Source organism: Panthera pardus, unplaced genomic scaffold (genome assembly GCF_024362965.1).
Source record: "Panthera pardus isolate Hobbes unplaced genomic scaffold, ASM2436296v1 HiC_scaffold_11, whole genome shotgun sequence".
Taxonomy (NCBI): Eukaryota; Metazoa; Chordata; class Mammalia; order Carnivora; family Felidae; genus Panthera; species Panthera pardus.
Genome location: NW_026526666.1, coordinates 83,672,172 through 83,694,660, shown reverse-complemented (window position 1 = coordinate 83,694,660; position 22,489 = coordinate 83,672,172). Strand labels below are relative to the sequence as shown.

Here is a 22,489-nt window from a genome sequence, read left to right as displayed (position 1 = left end):
AGCCTGCAAGGCCTCTGTCTCAAGTGCCATGCTCTGTGGTAGGCACTAGAAATACAGGCAGTAAGTAAGCCTTGTTCCTGACCTTAGTACACTCAGAAGAGGAGAGAATTCATTGATTTTGGTTATGTGTTGAAATTGTAATCATTAACAAGTTCAGCTTTTAGCCAGTCATGTGAGCCTTTATGTAAGTCCCCTCACTCACCTGGGCTCATTACCCTCACCCTGTTAGCGGGTTAGGGCTCGTATTCGCCCGACACCTGGTCCCAGCCATGGGTCACATTGGAAGCCACAGATGACTCCAAGGTGGAGGCTCATAGAGTCAGGCAGTTGATGAATTCATCTTCCAAAAATGTCAGGCTCTCTTCTGCTGCTGACGGTGAGGTCAGGGCAGAGGCCGGACAAGCACAGCCTAACAAGGTTTGTTCTAAGGGTTGTCCCTGGATTTGTCTTATTATAGCAATGTCGTGGAGAAGTGCGTCACTCATGCGTCCCGTACGGAGCGTGCTGTGCTTATCGATGAGGTATGCACCATGAATGACGGTCCCCACAGTGCCTTATACACCATGATGAAGGACCAGTATGCCAACTACGTGGTCCAGAAGATGATCGATGTGGCAGAGCCAGCACAGCGGAAGATCGTCATGCATAAGGTAGGCCAGGCTGGACAGGTCACACTCAGAGAAAGCGTGCAAGGCCCGCGCTTCTTCACGTTTCTGAAATACGGATGAAGGTGGGCATCTTGCTTCTTTTTGTGCAGTTTGTCACTGGGCCGTGTCTCAATATGTTTCTGTTTTCCTTTTATCTAGAGTGGCCATTGTCTCCGTGGTTCATAGTTCACTGGTGTGAAAGAGTCTTAAACTCCATCTTTGTGAGGGTTTTCCCTCCCTGATCCTCAGGCCGTGTGTCTAGTCCTCTGTTCCCACCGCCCCCCCACCCCCCCCACCCCCCCCACCCCCAAGCTTCTCAGTCCCACAGATCAACCCGATTGTCTTACTGCCTTTTCTTCTTCTTCCCTTTTGTTCATCCCACCACCTCTTACTGAGCGAGTGCCTGGCCTGGCACACTGACCTGGTGCCCGCTCTGTGCCAGGCGCCAGCGTGGGGAGGACGAAGACTGGTCCCTGCCCACAGAGCGCAGCGTGGGGAAGAGCCGTGGAAAGCTGGGCGGGGGGGGCGGGGGGGGGGCATGCGAGAGCACGTGCCCGAGGCTTGGCGGGAGGGCAAGTCTAGGCTAAGGAGGAGCGAGGAGAAAAGGGACGGAAATCTGAAATGTTAAGGTGCTGTGTGTGGGGGAGCGACGCCGAAAGCCCCAGAAGCAGCCCGTGCGTGGCTGGAGGAACAGTCGCAGGGCGGGCCCAGCCAGCAGGTGAGCCGCAGCTGTGTTTGTGCTGGGCGGTGCCGCGAGCCCCGGGGTGCGTCTGATGCGAACCCTCAGCCTTTGGGCTCTGAACTCCCTCTGCCCTATCTGAGGGGAAGGTGTTGGCCTCGGTCTGGCAGTGATGAGCCACTTGCCCTCGCTGAGAACAAAGTTCGGTAATGAGAATCTTTGTTAAGGACTCAAGTTCTGAGCCAGGCGAGGCGCCCGCCGCCTCCAGTTCGCAACACGACGCAACACGACGGGGCATCGCGGTGGTGTTGGCGATGGCAGTCGAAGGCTGGGGGCGTCCGGAGTCCTTCAAGTTGGGAGGCTCAGGGAGAGGTGTGTTGAGACGCTGGTGAGGGCAGAGGGGATGTTGGGGACACACGGGAGTTAGAAGCACGTCCGTGACGAATACTTGTGTGCGTACTTAGGGCAAGCCCCCCTTTCGGCGGGGCTTCTGGATCTGAATACAGCGGTGCTGTGCACAGACAGCCGCGGTGGTGCCTGGGAAGTGTTGGGAGGGCTGTGCGAGAATGTGGCAGGGTCTGTTCTAATGTGGAGGTACAGAGAATGCTCCCCGAGAGAGTGACATTTGACAAAGCCCTGAACCTCTCTCCTGGAAGAGCAGGGGACAGACTGGGTATATGAAGAAGTAAAGCGAGTTTGGGAGGGCAGGCCCGTGGTTGCCGGGTCACGTTTACGTTTCACGTGATTGTCCCAGCTGACGAGTGACTTAGACGTGGGGAGGCGGTAGGAGAAGGGGCAGTGAGGAGGCGGGATGGAGACCGTAGAGCCAAGAGACGGTGGTGGCTTTGGGATTGAAGACGGGGGACAGATGGGGTGTGGCAGTTGGCTGATTGAGGGAGCCGAAAGATGAAGAAGAGTCCCACGAATCCCAGCACGAAGAGCTCTGCAGCCTTCTCCGAGACAGAGTCCTCTTGAGCAACAGGAGACGGTAGAGCAGCTCATTACTTCCCACCTCCCCCCGGATCAGGTGAACAGCGGAGCTCGACAACGGCGTACGTGCCTGTGCACAATGGAAAGGGCGAAGGGTAAAGGTTCGCCGGTGGCTGGACTGCTCAGTCGCCGGTCCTAGGGACAGGGCGGGTGAAAGAATTGAATGTCATTGATGTTTCTGAAAGGAGAGCCGCCAAAAAGCAAAAGGGTCTTGAACCTCACGTTCTGATGACCAAGACGTGTCTGGGGCCTCGCTACATCCCAAGTGCAAGTGTAGCATTGTCTCACGTCCTCTCTCCAGAGGAGTGGAGGCGAATGGTGTGGGTCACACAGCTCAGGATTGGGCCCGGGGCTATTCATGGTTCCCCACGCGGGCTTGTAGATGAGGGTGTCGTGGCTGCTGGGTCCGCATCCTGTGGTGCAGAAGCGGTGTCCGGTGTCCTCGACACTCCAGGACATGGCTGAGCAGACGGAGTCGCCACGTGGCCTCCGTGGAGCTCTCGAAGTAGAGCGTGTCCATCCACCCTGGTGTGGGCGTCCAGTGTGAGTGTGCAGGCGCGCCTCAGGATGGGGAAGCAGCCCGGTAAACGCGCTCATTCACTGTCCCTGTGGCACCAGCAGTGGCTAAACCGGCGATTGTGGAGGCAGTGTGCTCCGTGCCGTAGCCAGGCCGTGTAGAAAGCTCCAGGAGCTCCCGGCAAGGGAGCACCTCTTGTGTCTGGGATGGAGAACAGAGGAGAATGAGCCGAACCTGGGTGCTGCAAGAGCCCGGCGCGGTGGGTGGTGCTGTGAGTGCAGAGCCGGGAGGGACCCCGTCCCCCTCCCACTGCTGCGAGATCAAACACCTGTGCCTTGGGAACCATTTGACCTTGGATGTGTGACTCCAGCACTGTGAACGGGGATAAGCACAGCTGCCTCGTGAGGCGGAAATGAACAATGCCCGGCCAACACTAGTCATTTTTATTGTTGTCGTTAGAAGTTTTCTGTGATCCTCTGTGAACTAGAGGCGGGATCAGGTGATGAGCTCAGCTCAGGGTTCGTGGTGCCCAGAAAGAAACTCACAGCTGAGGGGAGCCGAGGCGCCTTGAGTGGGGGCAGAGGCTGAAAGCAGCCTCGGGAGGTGCTGTGCAGCGGCACTGTGGCTGTTGGTCAGGATGCACGTGTTCCGTGCACTGACCCGGAAGTGGTCCGCGACCAGCCGCCCCCAGAACCCTCGTGTCCCATGCCAGTGCTCAGGATAGGGGCTCCTCCTGTCGCCTGCTCGGATGGGTCACCCACCATAGCTCTAGAATCACGGCGCTTTGACTGAACCAGGGGAAGGTGTTGCCTCGTGGGCTCTCGTGAGCACTTGGGTGCCCGGAGCGCAGCGGGGGCCCCCTGGGAGCACAGCGGGAGCCCGCCCAGGTCCGTGTGCAGGCCAGAGTAACACAGCCTGTGCTTCCTCCCCAGATCCGGCCCCACATCGCCACTCTCCGCAAGTACACCTACGGCAAGCACATCTTGGCCAAGCTGGAGAAGTACTACATGAAGAATGGCGTTGACTTAGGGCCCATCTGTGGCCCCCCGAATGGGATCATCTGAGGCAGTGTCACCCTGTCCCCTCGTTCACTGACCTCACTGGCCCACAGGCGAATCCAGCCAGCAACCGGAAATGTTCTAGTACGGAAGCCGACATGAGTAAATGGTTGCTCCAGGATTACCTGCTCCTCCAAAAAAAAAAGGAATCAAATCCACAAGTGGAAAAGCCTTTGTAAATTTGTTTAATTTTATTACGCATAACATGTACTAATTATTTTTTTTAATTGACTAATTGCCCTGTTGTTTTACTGGTGTATAGGATACTTGTACATAGGTAACCAATGTACATGGGAGGCCACATATTTTGTTCAATGTTGTATCTATATTACACGTGTGGAAACTTTCAGGGTGGTTGGTTTAACAAAAAAAAAGTTAAAAAAAAAAAAGAAAAAAATGTTTTTAATCCATTTTGCCTTGCTGGCAAGTTTTGCAAATAGCTCTTCCCCACCTCCTCATTTTAGTAAAAAACAAAAACAAACAAAAAAACCTGAGAAATTTGAATTTTGTTAAATGACCCCAAACTGGCATTTAACACTGTTTATAAAACATATATATATATATACATATATATATATAATGAAAATTGTTTTAGAGTTGCTAAAGCTTCAGTTAATGACATTAAGTTTATGAAACTTCAAAAAATTGCCTTTTTTGGAGACTATTATGCTGAAGAAGATGTGTAGTGTGTTTTGTGAGGAGGAGATGTGAGCTCCTAGGATGTCTTTCAAGGCCGGGCGGGTGTAACTTGTTTACTGCCTACTGGATTTTTTTTTCTGTTAACATTGAAAGGCAAAATCTGATTATTTAGCATGAGAAAAAAAAAAAATCCAACTCTGCTTTTGGTCTTGCTTCTATAAATATATAGTGTATACTTGGTGTAGACTTTGCATATATACAAATTTGTAGTATTTTCTTGTTTTGATGTCTAATCTGTATCTATAATGTACCCTAGTAGTCGAACATACTTTTGATTGTACAATTGTACATTTGTATACCTGTAATGTAAATGTGGAGAAGTTTGAATCAACATAAACACGTTTTTTGGGAAGAAAAGAGAATTAGCCAGCCCTGTGCATTCAGTGTATATTCACACCTTTTATGGTCGTAGCATATAGTGTTGTATATTGTAAATTGTAATTTCAACCAGAAGTAAATTTTTTTTCTCTTGAAGGAATAAATGTTCTTTATACAGCCTAGTTAAATGTTTAAAAAGGAAAAAAATAGCTTGGTTTTATTTGTCACCTAGTCCCACAGTAGCAAGATCCTTTCTAAATGTTATTCAAGATGATTCAGTTCACACTAGTGTTTTTTTTTAATCCTAAAAAAGTAATGTTTTGCTTATTTTGTGACAGTCATAAGGACGTGCAAAGTTCAGCCCTGCCCTAGCTTTCCTTACAATCAGAGCCCCTCTCACCTTGTAAAGTGTGAATTGCCCTTCCTTTTTGTACAGAAGATGAACTGTATTTTGCATTTTGTCTACTTGTAAGTGAATGTAACATACTGTCAATTTTCCTTGTTTGAATATAGAATTGTAACACTACACGGTGTACATTTCCAGAGCCTTGTGTATATTTCCAATGAACTTTTTTGCAAGCACACTTGTAACCATATGTGTATAATTAACAAACCTGTGTATGCTTATGCCTGGGCAACTATTTTTTGTAACTCTTGTGTAGATTGTCTCTAAACAATGTGTGATCTTTATTTTGAAAAATACAGAACTTTGGAATCTGAGTCCGTGTTTCTGTTTTACCCCTCCCCTCCCCCCTTAGTATTAGTGCCCCAGGACAGCCCTTTCCTTCTTTGTGTCCTTTGTTCTGCTTGTTCTGTTTCTGTTTGTCGGAGGGTGGGCTTTGCGCTGGGATAGGGCCGATAGCCCTTGAGCCCATCTTGACCCAAAGATGCTGGGTTTAGCCTGCCTAGTGCTTTCAAAATTAAGACATTACACATTAGTCGGGATTCACAGCTTCTCTTGAAAAATCAGGTGCCTGGTTTCCTGGGCCCGGGGTCTGCCGTTGGGCACAGGGAACATCCTCAAGAAGCCTGTGCCCTGCGGTTTGACCCAGTTACTGTGTTCTTCGTTTGCTCTCTCTGGCCTTTGCAGCAGTGTGCACCTAGAGTCTAGATTTGAATCCAGTCCATCACAAAGGTCTCCCAGCTACGGTACGTATCGGGGCATCGAATCCTGTGACGTGGGCGGCAGCTAAGGCATCTCAGACCGATGTCCAGTCTGGCCTCCCCTCCCGAGGTCCCCTTCCCTTTTCTCTGGGTGGCTCCTGCCCACATCCCGCCCGCCTGTGTTCACACGCGGAGGCCAGCCCAGGCTGGCCCAGGGGCCTAGCTTGCTCATCTTGCTTGTCCCCCCTCAGATCGGGGATGCCTCCCAGCCTTCAGTACAGGAGGCTGTAGCTCACAGAGGTGCCCGCCACCTGTGTCTGAGGATGCCCCTCCTCTCACCAACCTTTGCTGCCACTTAGACTGGCCAGTGCTGGCAACTACAGGGTAGCTCAGCCAGGGGCCAGGTGGGAGCCTGTTCTACCTCATGTCTGCAAGCGGAGCCCCAGGCTGGTTGCAGAAGAAACTGCACGATCCCTTCCCAAAGGTAAGGGACTGTCACTAGCAGGCTCTGCGGTCCTGGGAATAAAGGGAGGGAAAGGGAGCTGTTTAGTCCAGGACCTGGTGGTGTATCAGCGGCTGAAATCGGGTCCTTCCCGGGGCTTCTCCCACTGATGGTCCTCAGTGGCCCACCAGAGACCACGCTCCAGAGGCATTGCCAGCTGTCACTGCGTGTGTGACTCTGAATGTCCTGGTTCTGGAGTCGGACAGACCAGGCTCCAGTCTGAGTACCCTCCGCTGTGCCTGTGGGTGTCCCTTCGCTTCTCACCGAATTCCTCCCTGGCCATCGAAGGTGGTGAGAAGTATTTGTGGTTCTCCCTTCACGGCTTGGAAAGTCAGGGCTGTTCAGTGGTTCGGGTTTTACGGGACCCTCGCGGAGGCAGTGTGCAAAGCCGGCCAGGTGGGAGGTGTGCATTTCTCCCATTTGGCCGCCATCTTTGTGACCTGAGGCGAGTAACAACATCTGTCTGTGCCCCGGCCCCGTTTCCTCTTCTAGAAGATGGGAGGAGGGGCACCTGGGTGGCTCAGTCTGTTGAATGTCCTACTCTTATCTCCCTCCTCTCAGGTGAGTTTGAGCCCGGCACCGGGCTCTGCTGATGGTGCCGAGGCTGCTTGGGATCCTCTCTCTCTTTTTTCTGCCCCTCCCCCGTTTGTGCGTGCTCTCTCTCTCTCTCTTTCTCTTTGTCGCTCTCTCAAATAACTTGAAAAAATTAAAAATTAGTAAAAAAGCTCTTACTATAAAAAACAGATTGGAGGAACACCCGGAGATGTGTAAACTGGAAATGCCGATGACCCTGCGTCTGGTGCCTGGCACGTCTAGGCATTCGCTCGCCTAATGCTGGTTGTCGTCCTTTCCACCTGGATTGTGTATCCTTTGTACTCGGCCAGGTTTTTCCTCCCCCTTTTCCTCTTAGCATTTAGCGAGACGTCTTGCCTCGGTGTTTCTTCGTGGTGGCAAAGCCAAGGACTCGGAAGCATGACTGGCTCTCCTCCCCAGCACCTCTTGTCCAAGCCTGTGTCTCTGAGGCCTGGGGGGGGGGGGGAGGGGCTTTCCAGAAAGTCAGACAAACACGGGGGTTTCATCCCAACTGCGTTTTGGTCCCCGGTGTCCTCTCTTGAGGCCCCGGGTCCTTCCACGCGAAAGGAGGGAACAAGCAGAAGCGACGTCAAAGGTTGATTGGGAGGACGGAGTGAAACGATGTCGTTTGGCATCGTGCCCAGCACGTTGGTGTAATGAACGAACCGTATCTGTCATCTTTTTACCTTTGACCCCACTCATCCGGCGTCTGTGCACAGGTTTGGGTGACGCCAACCACCCTTGTCCGCCCTGTGAAGAAGTTTACATGATAAAGTCATTGGCTGCGAACCAGCTCTGTCTGCACCAGAGATGGTTCTTACGTTCCTCACACGGGTCCTGCAAGGAATGGGTTTGGACAGGTCTGGGATCTGATGCAGGGCCCGAGGGTACTTCCTTTGGTGCGTTGTGAGGGGGGGTGGGCCCGGGGCAGACCCCTTCCTCTGCAGGCCCGAGTTTCAATCCTGGGCTCAACATTCACCCCCTTACTTGGCCGCCTCCCAATTTCTGCGCAAGGATGTGACGTCCCTGGGCTGCCACCAGCCAGCCATCAGCGACCTTGGTCTCTCCCAACACAGTGTACATAGTGATCTTTTCACCTGGTCGCAGCGGTTTACGGTTCACAGAGTCTACTCAGATTTGTGATTCCTCAATCCTCATGAAAGCCTTGGAGGGTAAGGTTGGGGAGACATTATCAGCCCATTATACGGATGAGGAGTTTGAGACGCCAGCCGTACGACGAATCGGTCAATAACCAAATAAGGATTTTATCTGAAGCTTCCTGACCTCAAGCCCAGGGCTCTATCCATGACTTCTTGTTCACACCACCTTCGGTTAGCCCCAGGAATAGCTGTCTTCTGTCGAGGGGGTGGGTTGCAGAAAGGTGAGGCCCTGGAGAGGGAAGCATTGGGGGTGAGGAAACCTGGAACTTCATGTAGTTACAAGCTGCAGCCACACGAGGGCGCTGCTGCCCAAAGAAAGCAGTAGAGAGGCCAAAGGGCTCCAGGCTCCAAGGTCAGGGCTGGGATGGGTTTCCCCCGGCTTGAGGGCCTCAGGAGTGGAGTATCTCCCAGGGACCAGAGGCCTGGCATCCCCTCTTCTTCCCTCCATCCGCAGCTCTTCCTGGCTTTGAGCTAGTCCCTCACTCTGGCTTGGGATGGCAGGGGATGGTCAGGCGAATCTGGCTCACAGGCCCCAGCTCTGCCTCCGACTCACTGGGTTATGTCTGCCAAGTCCCTGAGTTTCTCTGAGCCAACTGTCACGGGAGTGGCAACCCAGCCCTGCCACCCTCACGGGGATGGTATGCGGTCAGATGGCTGGGCCTGAGGAGGGCAGCCCATGCCTCTGTTAAGGTGACCCAAGGCCCTGGTGCCTCCCTGTGGGACCACATCCCTGGCTTATGCACCAAGCCTTCAGACAACTGGAACCTCTCAAGACTTTTCACGACTTATCGCTGCTTCGAACCCCAGCTCCTCTGGCCCCGTGCGACCTCTGCGAATCTTCTCCCTCCCTTTTCTCATCTGGAAAATGGGGATGATAGTAGTCCTACTTCACAGGCTACGTTGGCAGTACAGGGCTGGGCTCAGAGTAAGCCATAAATAGGAGTTGTTATTAATTATTCTTATTGCCTCCGGTTTTCACGAGGGCGGCTATTTAGCCTCCAAACTGAGATGCTTTCAAGCGCGAAGGCAGATGCGCTCCCTAGTTAGCGTGCAAGGTGGCCCCGCCTCCTGGTGTTCTCACCCTCCCGCCTTCTCTGCCCAGTGGGACAGGGCTGCATGGACGCGAGAGGAAACCGTGGAAGGGGGGGGGGGGGTGACTTCCAGGCCAGGCCACCAGGGACACTTGCAGCCCCAGCTGGCTCTCTCTCGAGGATTGCATGCTGCGTAAGTCACTCTACGGCCGAGGTCTCCGTGGTGGAGGGACTGGCGTCTCCTGCTGTTAGCCGTCGCTCGCGGCCTTGTGAGCAGCGCCCCCAGCCCCCATTGAGACTTCCAAGACCGCAGAGAGAGACCCCGAAACAGAACCACCCTCCCCAGGACTCCAGGAAACTCCTCGGGGCTCCTCGGAACCCAGGCTGGAGACGCGTGTCTCTGGAGGGGGCGGAACCACAGATTCTCGGGAGGCCACCGCTATCCTGTTCCCGGGGTGGCTCATCCTCTGTCTCTCAGTCCCAGCGGAGGGTCCCCCTGTCCCGCTGACCTCACGTGTGCCCCATGTGGGGAAGGACTGGAAAACGGTGGCCAGTTGAGCTGGGGCTGTGGGTGTGGCCCTGAGCCGGGTGCTGCCTTGCACTGCCCTGTTCACCTCCCCCAAACCCTGGAGAGGGACAGTCACTCACTGTACCTTCCAGGGCAGGAGAGAGGCCCCAGGTCACCGGCCAGGGAGTGGCAGACCCAGGATCTGACCCCAAAGTCCCCAGGCCTCCCCTCCGGGCCGGTGGTGCTCGGCCCCTCCCCACACCTGCCCTCTGCCAGGCCCCATCCCAGGGCCACCCCCAGGGCCACCCGCAGGGTGCTGGGAATGAAGGTTGGCCTCCCAGACCTGCTCCATCTATGCGGGAGGAGACTGGGGCCCAGGACAGGGAGGGGGGGGGGGACCGGAAGTGACCTGCTCAGGGCCACACAGATGGTGAGGACAGAGCAGGGACCTGTGTCACACTTAATGCGGGCCCTGGGATGGCGGCAACTTCAGCTCCCAGTCCGAGCCTGCCTGGCCGGGAGCTGGGACTCCAGAACTGGAGGCTGAGGTGTGGGTCCTAGTCTCCGTGAGCCTCGAAACCTCCAAGAAACACAAGACACATCAAATATCTCAGTGACAGTCATGCTCGCTCAGATTCCACGGCCTCAGGGGGAGGGGGGCCTCCTGGCCCCCCTTCAGGTCTTCCCGAGGCCCTGCTCCGGGTTGGTTTCCTGCACCCCAGTCTTTGGCTGTCACCCAGCCCGGCTGCTGTAGCCCCAGGAGGAGGTGAGAAAGAAAAAATATTTTTAGAGAGGCTTTTTTTTTTTTTTTTTCCCTTCTTCTTCTTCCAGGAAAATGACTCCAAATGTGCAATTTATTCCCAGGAACGGGGGTGTGTTCGTGGGATGGCTTCTGGAAAGGCAGTGCCCTCCTCCCTGCCCCCACCCTCCTGCTCTCTCCTCTTTCTCCACATCCCTGCAGTCCTGTCTTCTCCCTCCCCTCCCTGGGAAGACGGCAGGTGTGTGAACACCCACCCCTGGGCCAGCCCCCTCCCCGCCATCCCCAGCCATTTCCTAGTCCTGTGACCTTGACCTCGCAGGACTGGACCACCCCGTGGAAGGAAGGGCTTGAATGAGGGCCTTGGTTGTGGGGTGATAGGTCTCACGCTGAGAGGTTTTGCAAATAGGGCATCTGGTCAAGGGCAATGGAGTAGGGGAGAGAAACTCCCCAGGGCAGGGAATGAAGCAGCCTGGGGTTCTGCCACAGACTGAACCTGTGACCCTGGGCCAGTCACTTCCTCTTTGGGCCTCAGTTTTCTCACTTATACAAGAGGCAGGTGAAGGGAGGTGCAGTAGGGAAGAACAACACAAGGCCCCGCATGCTCGGTTCTTTCTGGGTTACAGTGAACAAGCTTCTAGAATGCTCTTCCTCATCCATGCACACCTGGAGCTGGAGCTCAAGCCCTCAGAGGCCATTCTCTTGGGCAGGGCTCAGCCTCTGCTGCCATCACCACCACTATGAAGCCTTCCCAGATTCCCTCCATGACATCTAAACCCTCAGCGTGGTGTTAACCCCTCCCTGACCAGGGTCCCGCTCGCTCATGCAAATTTAGAGGCAAATTTGTTGTAAACTTAATGAAGCTTAAGCATCAGGGCCCCGGCGTGCATATCCCCCTCCAAAGTCTTGTTCCGAATTTGGTATTTGTGATCCCCTCACACTGTGTAGGCTTCAGGCCCACAGAGCTGGGACTCACCCTGTATTTTTCTCCCTACTCAGCTTGAGGCCCCAGAACCCTTCTCTTCCCTCAAGTAGCACCACCCCCCCCCTCCCCCCCGACCCCTGCCACCTGGGTCAGGCCTGGACAGACAAGGGTTTCTGCTCAGGGTCTCTGAGCCTTTACTCACCCCACCTTCAAGGTCAGCCCCGCTCAAACAACGTCTGCCTCAGTCCTCCCCTTACCCCCACACCTGCCCTGACGGGCCTCCGGGGAGCCTTCTGGACTCCACAGTTTGTGAACTCCCGGCTCACAGATGTAGAAGAGGCCTGAGTTCAAATCCTGCCCCCTTCTGGGCAGCTGTGTGCCCAGGGGGCATCGCCCACCCCTCATCTTGAAAGGACTTGCCTAGCACACACAGGACTCAGGGCAAGCTCACGGCACGGGCCCGTCCCTCACACAGCCAGGGCCCTCGGAGGGGCAGGGGATCCCTCCCCAGATGAAGGCCCTCACGGACACAGGCCTCTCTGCCTGCTTGCTCTGGCCCCTCCACAGGCCCCGAGGACTCCCCCGGAAGCTGAGGCTCACCCCATGGGCCTCTCACTTGCTGACACAGCCGACTGTGAGCCTCCCAAGCTCTCTCTGTGCCAGATTCCTGTTTCAGTTCCTGATTTGGGGGCCACTCACTTTAGCACTGCCGCCACTTGGACTTTCTTGGAAGCCAGCCTGGGCCCCTGCCTCCATCTTGAATCCCGCCAAGACTGGACGTGGTGGCGAGGAAGGCGGGTGGGGGGGCAGCAGGGGAGGAGGGGCGGCCCAGGGGACACAGGGACGTCTCCCCCAGGGCCTAGGACTGCTTGGAGCGGACAGCCATCACGAGATGCCCTGTGCCCACAGGGGATGGCACGGCGTGCCCTCTTCTGTCCTGTGGGGCCTGCCCCCCGCTTTTCAACTGTGCCCCGCTTCTCAACTGTCCCCCGCGTTTCCCCAACTGTCAAAGGGGGACAACGTGAACATCGGTCGTGCTCGCTCACTGTGTGTGTGGGGGGGCAGGCGTTGATGGAAGGGGCTCCCAAATGTTAGCTCCTCCTGTCCTCGTGGTGAGCGCCCTGGGAGGCAAGTGTGTTTGTTGTTCCCAAGTCACAGGGGCTGTGGGGACAAGTCAATGAGAGCTTTGCCGGCAAGGGCTCAGAACAGTGCCTGGCGAGCAGTGAGTCCTCAGTGGATCACAGCTCCACAGCGAGGTTGGGTGACAAGGAGCCAATCTGTGTCACCAGACCTTGGGGGGGGGGGGGGTGGCCGGTAGAGTCAGGCGGCTGTGACCGAGCACCTAACCGTATGCCAGGGCTCGGGGACGCGGCTGTCAACGAGGTGGCTCAGGTGCCGAGGTCACGGACGTCGCTGAGGCCTGCCACGTCCCCTCAGCTGTCTCGGCTGTCCCGTTGGGAGCCCAGAGTCAAGGCCAAGAGCAGAGAAAGGTCTGAGCGGACGGGGCGGTGACGCATGGCTGTTAGGCACACCTGTCAGGGCCCTGGGGCTCCAGGCTCATCTGCGTATGTCTACGACTTGGTCATGTCCGTCCATGTGACAGTATGAATCCCCTCAGTGACTCTGTCACTCCCCATAAGCTTCCTGACATACCTCCGAACTCAGCACTACTGTGTGGCTGTTCAGAGCCTGGGTCAGGATTCCCCAGCTGTGTGACCTTGGGCAGGTGTCCTGCCCTCTCTGTGGGGATGTCATCAGGGTGCCCTTCTCAGAGCGGCGCCGGGCATGTCGTCAGCTCTGTCGGAGCTCTGTGACTATCGTCCACCGGGGGTTCCGGGGTGCTCCCGCTTCCGGGGGAAGACAGCGAAGCAAGGTGGGGAGCGCAAAGATGGGGCTTGCCCAGCCCCGCCCCGGGGGGGTCAGCGAGGCCGCCCAGGGGGCCCAAGTGGGCCGGCTGCCCGTATGGATCGTGACGGTGGTGGGTGAAGGGCAACCCCGAGGTTCTGGGACACAGCTCGAAGGCACAGGTGGGCGTGGGGCAGGTGGTTGCAGGGTGGCCTGTGTGCCCAAGGGCGGACGGATGGGAGCATCTGGGAGCCCTGGGGGGAGCAGGAGCAGGGTGAGCCCCTCAGGGGCCCAGACCCGCTCCCTTCCGGCCGCGACCCGTGACCCATATCTCTGGCAGCAGCAGGTGGCGCTCCTAGCCTGCCCAGCCCCCAGATCCTCCCTCTCCCCACCTCCTCGGGAAGTCACGGGCAAGGGGCTGCTGCTTCCAGAAGTCTCAGAACCGGCAGGAACCTCTGAGGATGAGCCATGCCCACTGCCCACCCTGTGCAGGAAGATTGTCCTAATGGCCTCCCCGATAGCTAGTTTTCGGAGCCTTGCATACCTCCCAAGACAGAGCGTTCACTACCTCTCAAGAGTAGCCATCTGTGGCCGGCTGCAATTTTCACACGTCCCACCTCACACTGAGCTGACCTGACGAGTGGCTTCTCATACTGTCCTCCCCACCCCCCCCCCCACCCCCCCCAGCCTTGCTGGCTCTGCCCCTTCGGAAGCTCCTCAGAGCCAGTCTGTTCACTGGCCTGGTCTGCAGCCCTTCTGGGAGGTGACTAGCCTGGGAACCAGGTCCCTGACAACTTGGCCACCTCTACCGGACCCCAAGCACGTGTAATCACGAACTGACACCTGCCCCTGAGCCTGACACGCGAGGGCACTCGATTTATATTTGGAGAACGAACGAACGAACGAATGAATGAACGAACGCTGTCTGGTCATTATTTCCATATTATAGTTGGGAAGCTAACGCTCAGAAAGGTAAAGCTACTCCTCCAGGGTCACACTTTTTGTAACCGGCAGGACTGGGATCCGCCCAAGAGCCAGTGGTCTTCAAATCCGAGCTGTGCCGTCTCAACCGGAACCCCCTCTTGCCCTCCCGGGCCCTGCCGGCCCCTCTCTGCCCACCTCCCCAAGGTGCCCATGGGTCAGAATTGGGGATATGATTTCCAGAGGCTGGGACTCGAGAATTCCTAGGGATGTTCACATCTCCGAGTTGGAAAGCTTCCCTCCCTTCCTGTCCAGGATCTCTGCCAAAGGGCAGCTAGCCTGGCCTTACATACCCCTTGGGGACTGGGCTCCCTCTCCCTCTGAGGGCACACTTCTAATTCAGCTCAACCTAACGCCGAGCCGATGTTTGTCCTCTGGACCTGCTCCCCAGGGCCCTGAAGGACAAGTCCCATCCCCCCGCAACACCCCAGATTATGGCCGGCACCCCAGACTCTTTTCCTCTGGGCTCAACCCCCCATCCTCTCCCCTACTGGCTCCATTTGTCCTGGTTTTAGTTCCTTTTTTCTTGGGGGAACTGTCCCAGTTTCAGCTCAGTTTGGTTCCCGTTTCCTGATAGCAGGCGCCCTGGACAGGGTACCGGACACAGGGGCAGATTGCCATCGTTAGCAAATAACCTCACCTCTCTGGGCCTCAGTTTCCCATCGAGGTACTGGAGATACAGACAACACCTGCTTTATGGGGCTGCTGAGAGAGGGTGAAACGAGACAACCATGTACAATACTTGGGGCCATGCTGGCATGTGACCAGGGCTTAACAAATATGTGCCTCCCCCTCAACACCTGGGGCCGGATGAGCTCAGGTGAATGGGAAACACATTCATTGAATCAACACATTTGCACTGAGCTCCCACTATGTGCCAGGTCCTGGGCTAGTGCTGGGGACACAGCAGTGAACTGGATGACCCAGACCCCACCCTCCTGGAGCTCATGTGCTGGGTGGTGGGGACTTGAAGAAGAAGTAAAGTGCATAGAACGCCCGAGGGGGGTGAGGGCAGTAGAGACAGGCCAGGCAAGGCACTGTCACTCAGGGACATACGTCTACACCACCCGCACTGGAGGAGGGGGTCCTCGGTTCTCAGGCATGAAATAAATGAGTGTCAGAGAGCCGGGGCCTCACAGCTGCGGGGGGAGCAGCGCCGCCGCAGGCCTGTCCCGCTTTTCCTAGGCGGATCCAGTGACAGGGGCGGAAGTCCACAACTCTCGTGGGTGCAGAGGGGGCACTGAGGCCCAGAGAGGTCCAGGCCTGGTAGCAGGTGTCCTGAGGATATCAAAGCCCCTGGACTTGGGTGACCTCTGGCCCTCTGTGTCCACCGGCTTGGGGCCGGTGGTGGTGATGGGTCCTGGAAGAGCCACGTGAACGGCCCCCTTAGGGGGAAGCCGCTAATGAGCACACAAATGCCACCCATCTACTCAGACCCTCAAACGAGCCAGGCCCGTCCTCCTGCATTCCCACGCGGATCCTTTCCTTCCGGCGCTCACCACCGCCCTCGGAGGCGCGTTCTGCTGGATCCCCGTGCTCCTCCCGACCGCGGCTCGGCGAGGCGGCCCACTAGTCCCAGGTCGCGCAGCAGCCACAGCGGCGGGGCTGGCGAAGGCCGGGGCGCGGGCGGGGGGGAAGGGGAAGGGACGGGCAGGGGGGCGCAGGGCCCGGGCAGGGGGCGGCGGGGCGGGGTGATGGTGGCGGGGGCCGACGGAGTGCCGGGGTCCGGGGCAAGGGCGGCGGGGGTCCGGGGTGGGGGGGAGGTGGGGGCGCGCTCCGGCCCGCCCCGCCCCCCGCCCCTCCTCCCGCTCCGCCCGCGCTGGGGGCGGCCCGGCGGCGGCGGCGGCGGCAGCGGCGGCGGCGGCGGCGGCGGCGCACGCTTCCTGCGGGCGCGGCTGCTGTGGGCGCGGAGCTGCGAGGCGGAGCCGGGCCGCCGAGCCGGGAGCCGCGAGCCGGGAGCGCGTCGGTCCAGCCTGCGGGCCGCGCCGCCGCCGAGCAGCCGCCCCGCGCGCCGCGCCTCGGGAACAAAGGCGCCCGCCGCCGCCGCCGCCGCCATGAAGCCGGGGCCGCCGCACCGCGCCGGGGCCGCCCACGGGGCAGGCGCCGGGAGCGGGGCCGCGGCAGGGCCCGGGGCCCGCGGGCTGCTCCTGCCGCCGCTGCTGCTGCTGCTGCTGGCCGGGCGCGCCGCGGGGGTGAGTGACGCGCGCCGGGCCCCGCGCTGCCGGGTCCCCGGTCCCCGATGTCCCGCGCGCCCCTGTCCCCGCGCCCCCGGCCCCCGCGTCCCCCGGTCCCCCCGCGCTCCCCGGTCTCAGATCCCCCGCGCGCCCCGGTCCCCGCGCTCCCCGGTCCCCGAGCCCCCGAGCCCCCGCGCGCCCCTGTCTCCGCGCCCCCGGTCCCCGCACTCGGCACCTCGCGCCCCCCGGTCCCGGGTTCCCCCCACCCTGCACTCGGCACCCCGCCCCCGCACCCCTCAGACCTCCGCATGCCCCCAACCCCCCTTTTCCCCGGGCGACCCCCGCCCCCCAGCTCCAGGCTGGCCTGGAGGGGGGGGCCGTCCCCGCCGCCGCCCGCCTTTGGGGGCTCGCTCCTCCTTGCTCTCGGGACCCCTCCCCGGCAGGCGGCCCTGCGGGAACCGGAGCGCGGGTCGTGGACCCCGCGCCCCTCCCCAGTGGCCCCGCGGGCGGAGCGGGGTCCCCTGCCCCGGTGGAGAGGCGCGGGGCGGGCCCGACTGCGGGCGAGGGGTCGCCGGGCGCGGGGCCCGGGCTGGGTGTGTCGCCAGTCTTGAGCGAACGTGGCTTTTGCTTCGTGGGTGTGCCCAGACCGCGGCCACTTTTAGGGAATTGGGTCGATTCCCCCTGGGGCACGGGGGTGGGGGGGTGCGTTTGGTTCCTCCGAGGGTCGCTGTGGGGAGGGCGGGGGGGGGGGGGCGGAGAGGGGGAGGAGGGTGACTTGTGTGAAGGTGACCTGAGGGGCTGAGTGAGGGTGACCCTGTGTGTATGACCACCTCTGTGAAGGCTGTTGGGACCCGTGGGCTGTGTGCGGGTGAAGGATGAGAAGCAGTCCGCCACATGGCGGGGTGCCACCGTGCCTTACCTGAACGTGCTGTGATCCTGTGGGGGTGACCTATTGTGCTGGCGGTGTGTACCAGGGACGGGGCTGGGCAACTGTTGGCGGTGGCTGTGTGTGCCTGGGGGGGTGAGTGTGTGTCTGGGAGGGACGTGTGCGGTGGGTGTGTGCTTGGCCCCACACCCAATGTGTGTGTGCATGTGTGTGCTCCGGGCGGCGTGGATGACCCTGTGCAGGGGGGCATGTACCCTTGAGGGGGGGCAGAGTGGGTGCAGGTTGAGGCGAGTATGTATGTAGGCAGTGACCCCTTGAGTGTCCGTTTGAGTGACCACACAGCTGTGGGGTTGAGCTCCGTCCCAGCTCCATTAGGGGGAGCAGGAGGAGGTATAGGGAAGAAGGGCGACTCCTCCCTGCTTTGAGGGACCCGGGTCCCAAGTGAGTTCCCCCATGGGCACGTGTCTGGAGCCTGGTCTGGGGATGAGCTGGGGGGTTCTAGACCCCGTTTCCTTGGTTGGCTCTAGGAGCTATGCCTGGCCCTCATTCCCCAGGTCTCTCAGGCAACCGCCAGGTGCCGACTCTGCCCCTGTGTGTCTTTTTGGGCCTCAGTTGGCCAGTCTGTAAAAGGGGGAGAAGGACAGGCTCAGAGGTTGCTTCTTGGACAGACAGGCTACTCATCAGCTTTCCCCATCTGGGGGCTGAACTGAGGGGAGAGAGAGTGTTGAATGCCAAGGCGAGTATAGTGTCTGGTAGGCTGGATGCCTCCTCCCTATGTGCCCCCCACCCCCACCCCCAGGAGGGGTGAGCAGAAGTCCCTGGGAGGGACTGGGACCCAGCCCATCCTAGCACCTGGGTCACTTTCTCAGCTCCGTTTCCGGAAGACCAATTTTGAAATCAAAGGCGTGGAAATAACACAGCCTTGGGCTCAACTCCTTCGATCCCCACTGACTCGTGGTATGACCTTGGGCATGCCGGCTCCACTCCCTGAGCCTCTGTTTCCCCCTCTGTGAAATGGGGCTGGTGTACCGCCTTTCTCAGGAATGAGATGGTATCTGTAGTCCTAGCCCGGAGTAAATGTGTGATGTACAGATGAATGAAAAGGGGCATGGGACAGAATGCTTTACATTTGGAAGCCCAGAGGGGAAGGGGCAGGAATGAGCTGTATGCCCCTGGGCAAGTCCCATCCTCTGCTGAACCACTGTTCCTCAAGATCAGAACAAGGCTAATCTAATTCATGCCCCATAAGGGGGTGGAGGGAAGGAAGTGAGCGCCGAGGTGAGTAGGGTCTCCCTGAACCTGAGGGTGAGGTAGATTGGGTGTGGTTCAGACCCAAAGCTGAGTGGCAGATAAAGGCAAGATGGTGGGCTTGACCGGGAGGGGCTCCAGATGGTGAGGGGAGAGGGGGAGCCCCTCTCCACGCCTCACATCTTCCCAGGGTGGGAGGCTGTCCAGGAGGAGCATCGTCTCATCTGGCCCCGGAGGCGAAGGGTAAATGAATGGTGCCCGGCTGCCCAGGTGCCCTAACAGAGGCAGAGGGTGATGCCTGTGGCAGGAGGGACCGAGGTTGGACCAGAAGAGCCCCACCCAGGTTGGCTTCAGGAGTGGCCTCCGTGGCGGGGTCCTCTGAGGACATCGCTCGGATGGGCAGTGGCTGGCTTAGGGCAGGGGAGGGACAAGATGACCCCTGGGTTTGCCCACCAGCTTGAAAGGGAGTGTGTGTGGTCGGGGTGGGGGGTGGGGCTTCCAGGGTGGCCTGTGGGGATAGCAGGTCCCAGTCATGCAGACGGTGCGTGGGTGGGTGGGTGTGTGTCTTCGGGCATCTGCTTTGGGGAGTCCTCTGTCCTGAGAGACCAGGTGTCTGGGATTCTGAAGGACAGCTGCCTTCAGGGCCACCTCAGTCCCTACCCAGAAAAGCTCGGAGTGTGGAGCTTCTGGAAGTTTTAGCTTCAAAACATGTTTTCTTAGAAGCTCAGGGCTGGAAGGGATTTGGGGTGTCACCTCGTCGTGTTGGAATATTCCCCGTGATGGGAGGTCACTCCTTTGTGGCTGTGTGACCTTGTGAAAGTTAGTTAACCTCTCTGTGCCTCGTTTCCACCTCTGTAAAACTGGTAGAATAACAAAAAACCAAAGAGGTTACGGTGGAAAGCTTCTAGTATGGTGCCTGGCACATAGTAAACACCCAACAAATGTTGATTTCGTGTTCTTTTGTAAGGTTGTTATTCTGTGGCTGGGGACCACTGGGAGGTGAAATCAATCAAGGAATTCTGTTTTGTTTTTGGTTTTTGTTTTGAAACATTTACTTATTTTTGAGAGAGAGAGAGAGAGACAGAGCACGAATGGGGGAGGGGCAGAGAGACAGAGGGAGACACAGAATCTGAAGCAAGCTCCGGGCTCTGAGCTGTCAGCACAGAACCCGACTGGCGGGGCTCAAACTCATGAACCATAAGATCATGACCTGAGCTGAAGTCAGAAGCTTAACCAATCGAGTCACAAGGAATTCTTTTGAAGCCCCACCCCCAGGCCTGGTGTTTCCTGCCCCCTCCCACCCCCCACCCCCACCCCCCATTTCCAGTCCTGGAGCTCTGTACTCCTCCAGCCACCCTGTGACTGAATGATGAGTTGTCAGAGCAAGATTGTCCTCACTATAAAAATTAAAAGTTGGGGACCCTGGGGCTGTTGGAGGTCAGGCCCTGACCCAGGGACACCGCAGGGGTCTGCTCTCTGTTAGCTCCCAAGGTGGCAGGGGCTCCAAAGACAGACACCTGCTGTAGTGACTTTGAGTGAGGGATTTCTCTGTTTCAACCTTCTCATCTGTAAAATGGGGACTATAACCATGCCAACCTCCCAGGGATGTGGCGATGAGAAAATGAACCCCGGGGGTAGACTGAGCACAGCCTGCCATGTCGTGAGCTCTCAGCAGAGAGGGTCTTTGCAGGAGGGAGCCCGGAGAGGTCAGGGAGGGCTTCCTGGAGGAGGAGGTTTTGAGTTCTGCAATAAAAGCCGTCACCACGTGGCATGGAGCAAGCTGTAGCCTGCCATAACCCCAGGCTTTCTTACTTGTCGACTGGAGACAAATACTTGACTTCTAGGACTGCTTCTGGGGGTTGCAACATCCTCGTGGCAGAGTTGGGATGGGGACCTGGCGCCTTCTACACCCTAGGGAGCAACCCAGTGCTTCCAGCTACCAGTTCAGTGTGTTACTTGTTCCCTCGTGTTGGGGGTTCTACTGTAGAAAAAAAGCCCTTTGGCCTTTTGAAGACGGATGACGCCTCCCACCTCATGGAACGGGACAAGGGGTCTCTGGGGGGGCCCCGGGGCAGCACTGGGGCAGGGCAGTTCTGGGCTTGGGCTCTGGAAAGTGCTGGGGCATCAGTGGGGTGGGTGAGAGGGGTCCTCCTGAAGGGAAGAAAGAGGTGGAGACAGAGTCCCCCCCTTCCCCGAGAAGCCAGGCCTCCCTACAGACACTCCCATTGGAGCTGGGATCCCCCCACCTCCCCGAGCCTGGCTGTTTGGAGGAGAGGGATGGGTCATTCTAGAAGGGGCTGCAGTAGGATTGCGGAGGGCTGGAGCAGACTGAGGCAGCTGGGGGTGGGAATGAGGATGGGAGGTGGTCAAGTCTCCATCTGTCTTTGTCATCCCTCCCCACCTCCCCCCACGGGGACTGTGGGCAGGATCTGGGAGGCGGGGCGCACACCCCCGGGGCTTAATGACAGAAACAGCAAACTAACGCTCACTGGAGCCCCGCCCACCAGGCACTTGATCGTCTTTGGAGGTGGGAATTGTTAGAACCTCCATTTTACGGAGGCACCGGGAGGTTAAATGACTTGCCCAGGGTCCCACAGCTGGAAAGTAGCAGAGCCGGATGGAGCCAGGGCCTGGCAGGCCAAGAGGACTGGGCCGAGGTCCGAATTTTACCCCCTCTTGCTCTGTGATCTTGGGCAAGCTACTTCTCCCTGGGGCCTCCTTACCACCCCCCCAGATGAATCCCACATTACCTACTGTCCCCTAAGGGCTTGCTCTCTGCCAGGCTCTGGGCCAGGCACGTCCCCCATCTCTTTTCATCTAATGCTCCCCCTGGCCTTGGAGGTGGGTGGCACTAAATACGTGTTGCGGGTGGCGGAGGGGGGAGGGGCGGCGCTTACCCAGTGCTTGAGCCTGGAGCCCTTGCTCCTCGGCCACCTCACAAGGCTTTGTCATCTGCAAAATGGGCTTCTTTGAGGGTCATGGGTTTGGATTGAGGGAGAGCTTTGTCAACTGTGCAGGATGAGGGGTGGGGCTCGTCTCTGGTCAGGGCCCAGGAGAGGGGAAATACTTAGAACTTCAGGATGTGAGGGGTCTAACCTGCCCCCCCCATCCAGCCCCATGCCCCCTGGCTCACGCTGGTTGCCCTCAGTGTTGGGGCTCACGCTGCATCGGTGATGAGGCCTGCGTGGAATCCCTTCTGCCCCTCAGAAAGCTGTCACGTGTGGAGCCCAAGTCTGCATCCCTGCGGTACCCCAAGGCCAGCTTTGCTCCTGGCCCAGAATTGAACGGTCTGAATGAGGGAATGAGTGAAGGAAGGAAGGAAGGAAACCAGGACTCTGAGCTTTGGAGCCCAGGACGGGGGGGGCTTTGTGTTCTCTCCTTCGGAGGTGGGTTGAGGGGACAGTGAGGGACAGCGAGACTGGCGGAATTCTGCTGGGCCCAAGCGTGTGCCCGTGGGCTAGGAGGTGCCCGGGGGCCGCATGGAGCGGGCCTGAGGTCTGAGTGCCAGGGTGCGGCCACCGCATCTGGGTGGGACAGGGGCACTGTGGCTCTGGGCTCCAGCTCAGCTGCTCGGAAGCCTGTGATTTGGTGTCTGGGGCAGGGGGGCAGGGTGCCAGGAGCCGTCCTAGGGCCCAGCCCCTTGCTCCTGCCCCCCCCCCCCTCCACCAGTCCCCATCCCAGCAGGGGGTGGGGTCTGGGCTGGTCTCAGACCACCTGGCTCGTCTTGCTGTCCCCACTAACGGTCCGCCACATCCTGGGAACATCAGGCCAGGACTGGGTAAATATTTGTTGACTGGCCTCCTTGGGGGCCGCCCCCCTGCTTTGGCTCCCAGCCTTCCAAGATTCCAGGAGGCTGGGTAGCCTTTACTTCCGGCCCCCCTCCCTTC

General features: G+C 58.4%; 2 protein-coding genes and 1 non-coding gene across 18 annotated transcripts in view; all 3 read left to right on the top strand.

Annotated features, from left to right (window-relative positions):
- PUM1 (pumilio RNA binding family member 1) overlaps nucleotides 1–5,628 on the top strand; it is a 133,266-nt gene extending 127,638 nt beyond the window's left edge. For all 16 annotated transcript variants that reach the window (XM_053898259.1, XM_053898254.1, XM_053898238.1 and 13 more), the window contains 2 exons: nucleotides 458–650; nucleotides 3,766–5,628. In XM_053898259.1, coding sequence (XP_053754234.1) covers nucleotides 458–650; nucleotides 3,766–3,897 — 325 coding nt within the window. In that variant the 3' untranslated portion in view covers nucleotides 3,898–5,628. The remainder of the gene's footprint in view (nucleotides 1–457; nucleotides 651–3,765) is intronic.
- Nucleotides 1,489–1,573, top strand: LOC128776003 (small nucleolar RNA SNORD103/SNORD85). The gene has a single exon (XR_008420979.1). It is a non-coding gene; the product is annotated as a small nucleolar RNA SNORD103/SNORD85 (small nucleolar RNA).
- Nucleotides 5,629–15,985: 10,357 nt separating the features above from the next.
- The window catches only part of SDC3 (syndecan 3), a 36,261-nt gene continuing 29,757 nt past the window's right edge, over nucleotides 15,986–22,489 (top strand). Inside the window, exon 1 of the mRNA XM_053898224.1 lies at nucleotides 15,986–16,486. Coding sequence (XP_053754199.1) covers nucleotides 15,989–16,486 — 498 coding nt within the window. The 5' untranslated portion in view covers nucleotides 15,986–15,988. The remainder of the gene's footprint in view (nucleotides 16,487–22,489) is intronic.